The following is a 15,199-nucleotide window of genomic DNA, read 5'->3' as shown; positions in this document are numbered from 1 at the left end:
TTCCTGTCCCCCTTAAAAGAAATGGTACCCATTAGAAGTCAATTCCCATCCTCTCTCCTTCCCAGTCCCTGGCAACTACTTATCTGTCTGTTTTCTGTCTCTATGGATTTGCCTGCTCTGGACATTACAAGAAATGGAATCATACAATATGTGGTCTTTTGTGACTGGCTTCTTTCACTTAGCATAATTCAAGGTTTATCCATATTGTAGCATGTATTACCACTTCATTTAATTTTAAAAATATTCCATTGTATGAATATACCCATTTTACGCATTCATTCATCAGTTGATGGACATTTACATTGTTTCTCTTTTTCGGCTATTATGAATCATGCTGCTAAGAACATTCACAGAATGCCAATATTGAACATTTTTGCCTCTTTTGCTTTTTTTTTTCCCCAGTGTAACTTGTTTTTCCCCAAGTCTGCTTTTTCTTTTGTTTTATTCACTAGTTTGTTGTATATTTTAGATTGCACATATAAGTGATATCACACAGTACTTTCTCTGTGCCACTTTGGCTTTTTAGTCACTCTTTCTCTCTATGTATACTTATTATTATGAGATGAACTATAGATCTAATTTCAAAAACGTTTTCTTTTTCTGTTATTGATAACACAGAAATTATTTACAAATCAATGAGTTCTGCTCCCCTGCTATCATCTTTCGATATTCAGAATGACAAATCAACGTGCTTTGACATTCAAGGATGAGAGCATGTCACTGCAGAGCATACACCTCCAAATGGCTTTGCAAACACCCATTCTCAGTGCCATTAACATGCTGCTGGGCATTCTGTAATTCTTCAGGCGCGTGCTGCAGACAGGCAGCAGGTGTGGGACACTGCAGAGGGCTCACCTGTCTCCGGTCAGCCTGCAGTGGAGGTGGCGGGGGCCGAGCACAGTCCCGGTAGAGCATCCTCAGCCGTTCACACTGCACTTCCACAACTGCCAGTCGCTCTCCTGGAAGGGGAGACATTGAATATGTGAAAATAAGTCCTACAACTCCTGAGAGGGCTCCAACTCTTTTGGAGTAGGGTCAGAGCAATAAAATGCTTACAAAAGAAGATTATTCAAATTCTTACAAAAGAGCAAATACCCTGAGACATCTTTGTCTACTATGTGTAGCGCAGCAGCAAAGCAATGGGGTCAAGTGCATAGGCTCTAGCGTAGGCTGCCTGGATTCAGAATCTGGATCCATTACTTGATATTTACCATCTCACTTCCAATATAGGGGTAATAATAGTACCTGTGCCTCACAGGGTGGCTGTGAAGATGAGCTAAAATAACACAAGTAGAGCCTTTAGCCAAGTCCCTGGCACAGGGCAAACACTCAATAAATGAAAGCTCTTATTATCATCTACTAAATGAAAACTACTATTTTTTTTTTAAATTTATTTTTGGCTGCGTTGGGTCTTCGTTGCTGTGTGCAGGCTTTCTCTAGTTTCAGCGAGCGGGGGCTACTCTTCGTTGAGGTGCACGGGCTTCTCATTGCGGTGGCTTCTCTTGTTGCAGAGCACGGGCTCTAGGCGCGCACGCTTCAGTAGTTGTGGCACACGGGCTTAGTTGCTCCGCGGCACGTGGGATCTTCCTGGGCCAGGGCTCGAATCCATGTCCCCTGCATTGGTAGGCAGATTCTTAACCACTGTGCCACCAGGAAAGTTCCCGAAAACTATTACTCTTATCATCTAAATTGATTTTCTAAAAGTCTATAACCTGCTGAACATCTCCTACGAGCAAGGCACAGTGCTAGATGTTGGAAAATACAAAGTTAATATGAGCTGAAGTCTCCGGTCTGGGAGAGATAAGACATGTATATGCATACACACATACAATAAAGAACACAGTGCAAGGCTAGAGTGTGTTATTATGTGACATAAGACACAAACACAGGCACAGAGGTGTGACTTCATTCCAGGAGCTAGAAAGGCTTAATAATCAGATCTCAGAAAAGTCAGAATTTCAATAAGCAGAGAAGGAAGGGAATTCTGGATGGCTTGGCACTGTGACACTACTCTAGAATAGTCAAGAGTTAGATGTCTCAGGAGTACCTCACATGACACACAAAAATTCAAAATGGATCAAAGACCTAAAAAACCTATAGCTAAAACTCTAACTCCTAGAAGAAAATACTGGTATAAATATTTATGACTTCAGATTAGGCAATGGTTTCTGAGATAGGATACACAAAGCACAAGCAATGAAAGAAAATTTGAGAAACTGGATTCATAAAAATGAAAAATCTTCGTGCTTCAGGGCTTCCCTGGTGGCGCAGTGGTTGAGAATCCGCCTGCCGATGCAGGGGACACGGGTTCATGCCCCGGTCTGGGAAGATCCCACATGCCGCGGAGCGGCTGGGCCCGTGAGCCATGGCCACTGAGCCTGTGCGTCCGGAGCCTGTGCTCCGCAACGGGAGAGGCCACAGCAGTGAGAGGCCCGTGTACCGCAAAAAAAAAAAAAAAAAAAAAATCTTTGTGCTTCAAAAGACACTTGAGAAAGTGAAAAGATAACCCACAGAATGGGAGGGAGTACTTATAAATCATATCTGATCAGGGACAAGTATACCTAGAATATATAAAGAACTGTTATAACTCAACAATAAAAAGACAAATAACCTAACTAAAAACAGGCAGCAAAGCTGAATAGATATTTGTCCAAAGAAGGTATACAAATGGTCAATACATATGTGAAAAGATGCTCAACGTCATTGGTCATTAGGAAAAGGCAAATGAGATACCATTTCACACCTACTAAGCTAGGTATAATAAAAAAGACAGTACCAGTGTTGGCTAGAGTATGGAGTAACCGGGACCCTCATACGTTGCTGGTGTGAATGTAATAAGCACAGCCACTTTCGAAAATGGTCCCTCAAAGAAGGAAGCAGTTCCTCAAGTTAAAACATAGGACTGCTGTAAGACCCAGCAATTCCACTCCTATATATATGTAACAGAATTGAAAACATAGTCATATGCACAAAAACTTGTATATGAATGTTTATAGCAGCATTATTCATAATAGCCAAAAGTTAGAAACAACACAAGTATTCATAAATTGATCAATGGATAAACAAAATGGTCTATCCATACAATGGAAAGGTATTCAGCCATGAAAAGTAATGAACTACTTGATACCTGCCACAATATGGACAAACCTTGAAAACATTATGCTAAGTGAAAGAAACCAGACACAAAAGGCCACACACATACTATATGATTCCATTTATATGAAATGCCCAGAACAGGCAAATCCATAGAGACGGGAAGTAGACTGACGGTTGTCAGGGGCTATGGGAAGGGGGTGGGGATAATGAATATAGAGGGTTTTCTTCGCGGGGGGTGGTTATAAACGTTCTGGAATTAGTGGTGATGGCTGCACAGCTCTGAATGTATCGGGTTGGCCAGAAAGCTCGATAAGGTTTTTCTGTAACATCTTATCGAAAAACCTGAACGAACTTTCTGGCCAGCCCAATGTAAAAACCCACTGAATCGTACGCTTTAAAATGGTAAATTGTGTGGTATGCAAATTATATTTCAACTTAAAAAGATGTCTTAGGAAGAATAAGATGTACTCTAATAAAAGTAAACCACAGAATATGTTTAGGATAGTAGCAAGAAAGATTTATTGACATACCTAGTACCTACATACACTTAAGACACCTAATATAATCCAATGATATGGATTAGAGAGTGATCAAAGATAAAATAGTCAAAGTGGAGCCAGGAGTGAGGCCAGGCCATGAGGTACGTGTCTAGTGTTCTTTATTTACACCTGGGAGTCAGGGACACAAGTCTAGATCTGTGCTTGCCAATAGACAAACCAAAGAGGGGGAAACTATTTAGTTATAGATTCGTGGAGTCCATTACATAAATGTAAAACTGGCTACTCATAAAGAGCCCAATTATTTTTAATAAACATTTTCCAATTATTTTTGTTAAAATGACTTAAAAGTTATTCTGAGAGACCTGATACACAGAATGCTGGAGGATACAGTGAATAACATCTGCAGCAGTGTCCTTATAAGCAACCAGTAACAAGTGTCATGGAGATACTTCAATGCAGATAGGTGGAATCAGACCAAATAATAAGGGAAAAGCAATTCTTAGGAAGAAGGAAGGGAGTGGGGGCTGTTTGGCAGAGTTGAGGCATGTCTGCCATGAAGTAGGCTTAACATAAGAGGAGATTTTTATAGCATCTAGTATGAGAATAAAAAGCTCCTAAGCTACAAATTCAAGAAAGAAAAGGCTGATTGTATTGTACTTTCACCATAGTAACAAGTAAGTGCCAGACCCGGCTGTAAATTCATTCCAATCTATAAATGACAACTTAACAGTAGTAACTGCACTTAGGAAAGCCAGCCTCTCAGTGACAGCTCTATGCACCTGACAAGCAGCCACTCAAATCAGGGCTTCAGGAAGGTAACTGTGATGACAATGGGAAAATACAAAGTGCGAGAAGGAAAAGTTTGGAGAATAATGCATATGCCTAAACATGAGATAAAAAGTACCCGACTTAAAGAGCTGGTAGTGGAGATGAACAGAAAAGAGATAAATTTCAGGAGCATTTCAAAGGAAGAATCAGATATGGCAACTGATTGGATGTGGAAGGACTCAGTGTCTGAGGGTCAACAATAGCCCGAGTATAACCAAGAATAGGGAATTCGGAAAGGAGAGTGGATTCCAGAGTAAATGATGACTTAGGTTTTAAATGTGGTATATTCATGAGGCTGGGGCTTGCGGGGGGTTCCTTCTACGAAAAATAGCTACCAGGCCTGCACCTCAAGAGAAGGACTGCCCACAGCAGAAGCCATGAAAGCACAAGGAAGGGCAGATAAAGCAAAGAAGGTGGGTCAAGGCAAAACTTAGAGCAGTTTCTTCAAGTGAGCTGTGAGGGCCACTTGCATCACACTGCCCAGGCCCACCCTTGACTTCTAACTTTTTGGTGGAGCTTGGAAAGCATTTTAAACGTGCCTCCCAGAGATTCTTACAAACTTTCCAAGTGTGAGAACCTCTGGCTCAGGGAATGTGTACATTTAGGAAGGAGGGAGAAAAGGAAATCTGAGAGATTCTGCTATCTGTAAGAGTATAAAAAAGAAGTTGAGAACTTTTTCGGTTTCTATATGTCTCTTCTTCAGTTTCACAATCTATTTCCTATGCTGTTTCAACCAAGGGATCCAGTTAACTCCCCAGGAATATTTCTTTCTTTCTTTCTTTTCGGTTTTTTTTTTAGTATTTATTTATTTATTTGGCTGCGTCGGGTCTTAGTTGCGGCATGCGGGATCTTCGTTGCCGCGTGCAGGATCTTCATTACAGCTGTGGGATCTTTAGTTGCGGCATGTGGGATCTAGTTCCCTGACCAGGGGTCGAACCCGGACCTGCATTGGGAGCCCAGAGTCTTAGACACTGGACCACCAGGGAAGTCCCCAGGTATATTTCTTTATGAGAAAAAGCTCTGTAGTGCTATCTTCCTAGACCAAATGGAATTAGGTACTCTTTTCTTTGGGTTAGAGAAGCTATAAAATTTAGCTATGAGTGAGTTAACATTACAGTGGCCAAGTCCGTGGCTTAATTCATCCCAGATGAAGTAAAATAATAAAAGAAACTCATTGAAAATTTTTTCATTTTAGAGAATCAATATATTATCACATATACATTTTATGACACTTTCATATATGAAATTTAAAAATCTTGATACATTAAAAAATAAAAATCAGGGACTTTCCTGGTGGTGAAGTGGTTAAGAATCCACCTGCCAAGGCAGGGGACACAAGTTCGAGCCCTGGTCTGGGAAGATCACACATGCTGTGGAGCAACTAAGCGCATGCACCACAACTACTGAGCCGGCGCTCTAGAACCCGCGAGCCACAACTACTGGGCCTGTGTGCCACAACTACTGAAGCCTGCGTGCCTAGAGCTTGTGCTCCACAACAAGAGAAGCCACTGCAATGAGAAGGCTGTGTACTGCAATGAAGAGTAGCCCCCGCTCGCGGCAACTAGAGAAAGCCCGTGTGCAGCAACAAAGACCCAACGCAGCCAAAAAAATAAAATTAAATAAATAAATAAATAAATAAATAATCGAAGAACTCTTTCTCCTCTACCCACCACTTTGGATCTAATTTATTAAACAGCATTTCTTCTGAGCACAGGCTCTGACTCCCTAGCAGGCTATAAGAATCCACTACTAGGGCTTCCCTGGTGGCGGAGTGGTTAAGAATCTGTCTGCCAGTGCAGGGGACATGGGTTCAAGCCCTGGTCTAGGAAGATCCCGCATGCTGTGGAGCAACTAAGCCCATGTGCCACAGCTACTGAGCCTGTGCTCTAGAGCTGGTGAGCCACAACTACTGAAGCCCGCATGCCTGGAGTCCATGCTCCACAACAAGAGAAGCCACCACAATGAGAAGCCCGCATACCGCAATGAAGAGTAGCCCCCGCTCACCCCAGCTAGAGAAAGCCCACATGCAGCAATGAAGACCCAACACAGACAAAAATAAAAACAAATAAATTAATTAAAAAGAAAAAAAAAAGAATCCATTACTGTGTTGAAAAGTAATTCAGATATGGGTTTTTTTTTTTTTTTTTTTTTGCTACATTGGGTCTTCGTTGCTGCACACAAGCTTTCTCTAGTTGCAGCGAGCGGGGGCTACTCTTCGTTGCGGTGTGCGGGCTTCTCATTGCGGTGGCTTCTCTTGCTGTGGAGCATGGGCTCTAGGTGCATGGACTTCAGTAGTTGTGGCACACGGGCCCAGTAGTTGTGGCTCACGGGCTCTAGAGCGCAGGCTCAGTAGTTGTGGCACACGGGCTTAGTCGCTCCGCGGCATGTGGGATCTTCCTGGACCAGGGCTTGAACTCATGTCCCCTGCCTTGGCAGGCGGATTCTTAACCACTGCGCTACCAGTGAAGCCCTGTTTTTGTTTTTGTTTAAATACAGGTAAATGACTCAGGAATCAGCAAACTTGGATATCTACATTTAACCTCAGAGTTCTTTCTGATAATCTAATAAGTGAGTTATTAAGGACTGTTGCACTTGACATAGGACAGTATTTTAGAATATAAATCGCTAATGTATAAGCTCATAGTCTTCTCTTTTGTAAAAATTAGTAAGAACTTCCCCCATGTTTCTTTCCAACTCCTTCTTACCACAGGGTTCTTTTCCACAGAAAAAAATGGGTTAGTGGGTTATTATTAAAACCATTTGCTCTAAATTATTACGATTCCTGGCTTGTACATGAAGTACCAAAGTTAATTTCACAGAGTAAGACCCCTTTATTCCATAAAATATATAAAAGATACCCAGAAAGAGTCCTATAGAATAGTAAGTGATTCATTCAGCAAGTTATATGCTTGCTAAAATCAGTCAAATAAGTCTTAGGATGCAATCTAAGCCAAGAATATTGAAAGCAGAGGCAGGGAACTACATACCGTAAGTACAAAAGTAAATTATAAGCAAGTATTTAGCATAAGTAAGTTCACCCAAGAAAGCAAGCTCCTTTTCTTTTGTTCTTTTTCCCTTTTCTTGGGGTCTCTCTGAGGTTTTTTTTTTAATATTTTATTTATTTGGTTGCACCAGGCCTTAGTTGTGGCAGGCAGCCTCCTTAGTTGTGGCACATGTGCTCCTCAGAGCTCACTGGCTCTTTAGTTGCGGCAGGACAACTCTTAGTTGTGGCATGCATGTGGGATCTAGTTCCCTGACCAGGGATCGAACCCAGGCCCCCTGCATTGGAGCATGGTGTCTTAACCACTGCGCCACCAGGGAAGTCCCTCTCTGAGGTTTTTTTTAACAGTTGTTGGCTCCAGAGAACCATGCTTATTAAGGGAAGGAGATTTGAGAAGTAAAACAGATATAGAATGAAGACAAAAAGTGAAAACAAACCAACAGAAATCACTGCCACATGAAAAAGGATAAAAATTTAAGGACAGAAAAGAGATTAGAGAGTTACTGAAAAAAAGCAAACAGCATGAGAGACAGTAAATAATATAGATAACAGAAATGACCAAAAAAAAAAAAAAAAAGGATAAAACTAAAACCATTAGGGAAGGGAAGGATATCCACTTCTTCCTTACAGTTTATGAAAATGCTAGTAATAGAGCATTGGAGAAATGCTAATCTAATTGTGAACAATTACATTTACAGTCCTACTATGTCCTTGGGGATAAAGGGTAAATTTTCACTTAAAAAACACCCAGGCCAACTATCAATTTACAGGAAATTTGAGGACCAAAGGACACATTAAATGACACCACAGGATATAATCAGCAAAATCCAGACTGTGGGAAACTCTTCAACAAATAAGTTGCAAGGGAAGAAAAGATACTGAGGGGAATTTTTTAAAAAAGAGATTTAAAAGACAGCAATGAATTATAATAGATGAACTTTATTTGGATCCTGATTCAAATAAACAAATGTAAAAACAAGTATTACTTTATGAGAACATTAGGAAGTTGAACACTGACTAGATATTTAATAATATTAAAGAATTACTGTAAATTTTTTAGATGTGATACTGACATTGTAGTTATTTTAAGAGTCCTTATTTTTGACACACATACTAAATTATTTATGGATAAAATAAAGGAATATCTAAAAATCTGATTAAAAATAATCCAGGAGGGTGCAGCGTAGATGAAACAGGATTGGCTATGAGTTGATAACTGTTGAAACTAGATGATGGAAACGTGAGGGTTCATTATACTAAAAAAGTCTCTCTATTCTTGTATTTGTTTGAACTTTTCCATAAACACACACACACAAAGATGGATGTTAGTGCAAATTCTTGATTCTGAATTCAAATGTGGCCAATGACAATAGTCAGAAAGTATCTGCAGCTCTAAGGACAGCTCATACATAATTCTAATTGAGAAATAAAGGCAACTGATTAATATGAATGGGGAAAAGAAAACACTCTGACATAGTGGTCCTAAAGTTAAATTGAAAAATGCTGATTTCCTAGTTGGCATATACTGAAGGTTTTTATTTACATTTCTAGATCTGAAATGAAAGTAAATTGTGGTAAGTGTTGTGTTTAGAGTTCAGCTGTTGGATGTGTACATGAAAACAGTTAACATTCCATTATCAAATTATAAATGTGCTGACAAAACTTAAGACAATAGGGTAGAAAGGAAAGTAACAGGTACTTACCAGCACTGCATTCCTGGGCTACTAGGTTGAGAACTTCAACAGCTGCTGGACACTGCTGTATGAATTCTTCACAAAATAAGCTGTCTTCTAAAAGCTGGGCCATGACCAGGCATGCTCTTAATGTTAAAAGATTTACAATATTTCAAAGTCATCAATGGTCATTCTCTAAAAAGTCAACTGTGAAAAACATTTCAATCAATTTTATCCTCTAATTTAAACAAGGTTCAAACTCCCCATTCCTCTTGCTTTTTTTATGAGCTGGACTGGCTGGGAAGTATATAACTTCTCTTTTCCCCTGCATAGTAACTGCTGACACTGCGTGGACAATTGGAAAAGGGAAAAATGGCTGCCACCTCCCTAAATGAAGTCACCAAGTGCCAGGTGAGAAATCAGCACCATCTCTTAACAGCTCTTCCTAACCGGCGCTCCATGGGCAATATTAATGTTCTGGGAACAAGAGAGGTCCAAACGCTTGGGAAATCTGTATGCTGATCTCTCTCACCTAACTCAAAACACATATTAGAACTTTCTGACAAGTTTCATTGTCAAAAGAAACTTGCTGTTGTTTCATTGTAAACAAATGTATTTTCTTTCCAACTCCAGTACTTGCGAGCATTCCCTAATTTTCTCCTCAGCAGTCTGGAAAGCAGATGGACCAGATAGGTACTAACGTGGTCCGAACCACTTTAAAAAAGGCAAAGCTGCAGAAGAATTCCTGTGACAGGACAAAGTTCTTTAACCAAAGCAAATCAGTGGAGCCTTATGTATGTGCTCTATATATCAATCATATTTTGTTTATTTACTTTCTTAGGGAAACAGCTAAACTTTATTTCAAAGTGCAGAAACAGGGGAATGCAACAAAAACTGTAGTAAACATAGCACAAGAGGATAGTTTCTGTTACTCAGTTTGGCATGAAGTTCACGCTGCGGACCCACTAAGCCTGGTGCAGAGGGGCCCATGGAGGACCCCTGTCTCTGTGCCTGCACCACCTCAGCACATTAGGGGATCTTTGGAGGGTGCTCACCTTGTTCTTATTTCAGCCAGGAGCCGAACGACTGCCATCACAGGAGCTGACCCATCTCCTGTTGCAGGAAGTGAGGTATGAATAGAGAGACTTCCCTCCTGAGGAAGCAACATGGACTGGACTGCCTGTACTACCTTCTCAGTAATGGACAGTTTATGAAGAGGCAATGCCTGATGGCGGTGGGGGGAGGGGCATGGCAAAAAGTTAAATTCAAGTAGTTAGTTTATAAGAAATGAGGGTGTTATTATCATCTGGAGTTAATTCTCAAAATTTCAGTTAAAAAGAATCAAATCACCATACAGAATTGCAAGCTAGACCCAAACAATTAAACATACAATACACTGTGGAATATTCCAAACCAAAGAAATGAATTTTGTCATCCAGGTAAAAATTTCCACACAAATGTTACTATTAAATGATTATGCCCAATAGGTAAATACACGTCACAAGCAAAATTTAAGAAAACCAAGTATTTGTGCTTCTGTACTGTGTATGTGCATATTACTCATTACAGTACGGTTACCATCTGCAGTAACATTTTAAGATGCATTTAAAAATCACCTTACCTCTGATCTTGGAACACAAAGTCTAGACAATGGAATAGTCAGTGTGTCTGATGCTTGCGACGTCTTTCTACAGTCTATGGGTGGGAATTTGACTGTAGCTATACCTTCCTGTTCATTGATAGAAGCCACTACTCCGACGCTTCCTGATATTCCTCTACCTAAAACCTAGAGACACAGAGGGATTAGCACTACCTACCAGCTCTGATGGTGTGAGCAATTATCTGATGTGACAAGTGGGAAGAGGAAACTTACAGCTGTCATTACCGGCATTACAGTAATAGTTTCTTATAACGCAGATACCAAGCCCTGAACATGAGTTAAAATAATAGGTCCTAAAACCTTACATCGAGGTGATCACAATATGATACAAATTCACACTTTCAATTCTAAAATACTGCCAATATTACCACCACCACAGGACACAAGTATTGTAGTTAACATTACACGGTATTGTACTAATATCTGACTAATCGGCAGCATAGTGTGGATTAGAAGCCACGAGTTTCTTAGCTTAAAGGAACAAGGATTTTTGCCCAACTGGGTGGATGATACTTGTCTTACAAATGAGCAATTAATCAATGGACTTATATACAGGGGAAAGCGATGACTTGGGAAAATGGTGGCTGGTTACCTGAACCTCAGACCCTATCTTGATTGTCTCTTTGAAGCCTCCAAGTGCACACAGTGCAGCGACAGCCTGGCGGGCGATTCTCTGAAGTTTGGCGAGTTTTCTGCCACTACTGCTGCCATTTTCCAGAATGCTTTCTGCATATTTCCCCAATTGTGGAATGTACATCAGCGCACGAGACAGAACCTAAGTGTAAGAAGCAGCCCATGCAGTGGGAGATAAAGCTCTGGTTGTTTTGATACTAAGCATGATGCAGTGTCTACAACAGTGCCTGGGTCCCATGTGCTAAAGGAACTCTGGATATGAGAGGGGTGAAATAATTATCAGGTATGACCACTGACATTCTTGGCACATCTGCCTTACATGATTGGACAGAACTGGAAATACACAACCTCAAAATATGGGAGAATCAAACACTGTTAATAAAACCCCTAAACTAAAGCAAAAATTTATTTGCAGGAAAACCATAACAGCATACTACCTACATCCCAACACCCAAGTACCTTTAGGACACGTTATAAGGTGTTCATATCACGAATGACTGGGAAAAGGGAAATTGATTACCAAACCCTAGTTTTCAGGAAACTGAACTATTGTTTGTAAAGATGAATTACTGACAGAGCACTCAGGGAGTGTAAACCACACAGAGGCCTCCTTGGGACTTAGTAAGTACACTTAACAAATCCAATAAAGCAAGGCCGCATGATTTCCTCATGTTAGTACCAATCGAATACAAGCAAGAAGGAGAAACAAGGAGTGCCATTCTTTTCCTGAGAACACTAGCCTGCCTTCCGTGAAATCAGAACTGGCAGTGAAAGGGGATGTGGGTTAACAGAGTTGAAGCTACTGAATCAAAGCAAATTTCAGGGGAAATACAGTTAACAAGTATATCTGGCCAGTTTGGGAACTCTCTCTTTGTTAGAATGTCCTTTGCTAGAACAGAACATTAACTTCTGTCTTGCTTCCTGTTTTAAGCAGCAACAGCGTACTAGCCTTCTCTGCTGTCGTGGTCCATATCTGAGCAGCATTTGACTCAGGCGCCATCAGCAAGCTGTGAAGCAAGGCGATCACTTCTGCGGCCATGCTGTTTGCCACATGCCCACTGATGAAAGGTCGGACAGGGTCGGTCCTGCAAGTGTCAACAGGGAAAAGTGTCAGTGCCCGGTGATGGTGAATAAGGCAGATGAGTGGCTTCAGGCTTGGCACCAGATGCAAACATTTTCTAGTTATAAACACTGGAAAAAGTGCGTTTCAGTGACTCCCATTCTTTCTGGTAACTGAAGAAGCCTTGGAAACAATGGACCTCAAACCTTTAACTGTATAAACCATTGTGATCAAGGAAAGGACCTACACTACATCTGCCTCTGGCTGGCAAGCACAGAACCTCACACAAACTTCCCAGGGGCAACACACATTTATCTTTCCTCCAACTAGAAAGAAGCTTCTGTGTACAGTTGGGATGGTGACAAGTATCGTTTGGATGAAGTAAAGGCAGCAAGGACAGTTTACTATTTCCGCTACTCAAAAAAACTATAGCTGGTGTTCCTGGTGGTGGCCTTTCTCAAAAAAAAAACAATCCTCCAGCCACAGATGTCCACTCAGCTCGGAGGGCCTCCCTATTTGTCCCTCACAACCTCGGATCCACCTGGATGGTCATCACTTTCTGACTTGACTTTGAGAACAACTACTACAACGGATGGGTATTTTAAGCCCTCAGTCCTCATTTCCAGCAGGTCAAGGGGAGGATATAAAATTAAAACCCTCAAAACAAATCCTTTACAAAGTAAGTCTGAGAAGAGTGCAGACAGCTTCCACCCTGTGAAAGGTTTTACCTGGCAAGTTCAGAGTTCCTCTCTCGGCAAATGGAAGTTTGGGCGGTTTTCTTCTTGTCCCCTGTGGACAGTCCACTCACAGTCTCTGGGTTGAGCGATTCCACGGGTGGCCCAACGCTGACGATGAGGCCTGACTGTGCCCACTTGGTTGCTTTTCGCAGAGCAGCTGCCGCCTCTTCTGTAATCACCTCACAGCAGCCACCCTGGGGATCAGATTGAAGACATTCATATTCTTTTTGCTCTTCTCAGCACTATACTTTAAAAAATCTGTTTCCCCTAATCCAGGCTCATTTTTATAAATTCATATATTAAAATATTATATGTAGAAAGTTAAATCTCCACAAACATCCTTTGTCCTCATCCAGTCAGAGATCACTGTTAGTCCTCTAGAATTTTTTCCATGCAGATTCTGACATACATAATCATAGGCCACGCTACGCAGTTTTGATTTCTTTTTTATCAGTTATCAAAACATCATGAATTGTGATCATTGATATGAACCTGATACCATAAAATATCATGAATATCCATGTCTATATATTTAGACCTACCTGATTATTTTTATAGTTGTACAGTATTTCATTATATGAATGTAATAATTTCTTTAACAAATCCCCTATTTATGGGTACACAGATTCTATTTTGTTTTTTACAAACAGAACTGCCAAGGACAGGCTTGTCTCTGGATACTTGAAAATGCCTATTTACCCTCACCTTGGCAATAATGGGTACCATCGATCTTAACATTATCAGTGCGACAGGTAAAGATGATACACTACTATTGTTTTATTACCTCCCTTTAATTATTTATCGTGTAATCTGTGAACCTGAGCATAATTTTTATATTTTCACGGGCTTTTTTGTCTTTATTTCTTATTATCTATTATTATTACTCTTTTAACCTTTCACCCTATGGTCACTTTTTTTTTTTTTTGATCACTTTTAAAGTATTTTTAGACTGTAGAACTTTCTTAACAGAGCTAAGAAAATTTCTAGGTCAAAACCAAGAGTTCTCTTCTACATTTTAACGTTAATGATACACTGATTTTGACTAGTTCTCTTGAAAATGGCCTCAGTTAAGCCACTGTCTTCAATTTCTCACCCTGTGGTAACTTGAAATTTAAAAAAAAAATTTCTCCTGAAAACCTGAAGCCTGGCATATGTTCTGCGACTGTGGGTCTTGGCGGAGCGGGTTCCTTCATATTGGGGTTACCTTTGTCATGTCTCGGTCCATTTTCACGACTTTCTCCATGTTGGCACCAGTACCAAGTCGGAAGGGCCGTCCTTCTGAGCTACTAAAATGGGAAGGCAGAGAGAGGCAATGAGTTTACAGGCATGGTCACAGGTTGGGGAGGCCTCAGTGAGTGACCTAAATCCCAAAGTGAGGGGATTTTAAGAACAGCCTGGATTGCTGCCTTGGTGTGAATGACTGGATCTTCCTTTCTAATAATTCAGCTCCCCCTGCCTCCTAAACCTGGCTCTCAAAAAAATCTTTCACCAAATTTGTACTATGACGTTTCACAGTGCCCAGGAATGTTCCTTGGAAGTTTCTTCATCTATGTGCTGACTTGCCCTGACCACGCTTAGTAGTGCTTTCGGTTGCCATGATGGCAGACAAGGGATCCAATTATGAGGATGACACCATCATTCAATCATTTATTTGAAGAGAGGACTCTTCCATCTGAGACATAAACACCTCTCCTAAATTCCCTTGTGCTCTGTGGGATCTTCTCGTTGTCCTGGATTCCACTGACAGGGCCCTGTAGATTTGTAAACTTTGGACAGTAATTATATATTTTTACTTCCTTGTTGAGCAATCATACCATTCATCCTTCGATTAAATAAAGCTATAAAAAAGTTTCTTATTTCTTCACCTCACAGTCAATGGTATCCCTAAATTTACTGATGGCTGAAGGATGCCAATAACTGAAAACCAAGCTGCATTATTCCTTCTCAAAGCCCAGGTCACACTATAGACTCCTCGTAGGACACAAATGATACATTCTCAACAGGATTTTCA

The 15,199-nt window shown here is 40.7% G+C and overlaps 1 protein-coding gene across 9 annotated transcripts in view; it reads right to left on the bottom strand.

Moving 5' to 3' along the window:
- The window catches only part of HECTD4 (HECT domain E3 ubiquitin protein ligase 4), a 190,892-nt gene that overhangs the window by 59,446 nt on the left and 116,247 nt on the right, over positions 1-15,199 (bottom strand). For all 9 annotated transcript variants that reach the window (XM_033837017.2, XM_033837009.2, XM_033837014.2 and 6 more), the window contains 8 exons: positions 14,393-14,474; positions 13,180-13,382; positions 12,341-12,476; positions 11,351-11,533; positions 10,720-10,884; positions 10,154-10,323; positions 9,129-9,244; positions 856-959 (listed from right to left, as the gene is read on the bottom strand). In XM_033837017.2, coding sequence (XP_033692908.1) covers positions 856-959; positions 9,129-9,244; positions 10,154-10,323; positions 10,720-10,884; positions 11,351-11,533; positions 12,341-12,476; positions 13,180-13,382; positions 14,393-14,474 — 1,159 coding nt within the window. The remainder of the gene's footprint in view (positions 1-855; positions 960-9,128; positions 9,245-10,153; positions 10,324-10,719; positions 10,885-11,350; positions 11,534-12,340; positions 12,477-13,179; positions 13,383-14,392; positions 14,475-15,199) is intronic.

Source organism: Tursiops truncatus, chromosome 13, assembly GCF_011762595.2.
Source record: "Tursiops truncatus isolate mTurTru1 chromosome 13, mTurTru1.mat.Y, whole genome shotgun sequence".
Lineage (NCBI taxonomy): Eukaryota > Metazoa > Chordata > Mammalia > Artiodactyla > Delphinidae > Tursiops > Tursiops truncatus.
The sequence above is the reverse complement of the archived record's forward strand: the minus strand, read 5'-3'. Positions and strand labels throughout refer to the sequence as shown.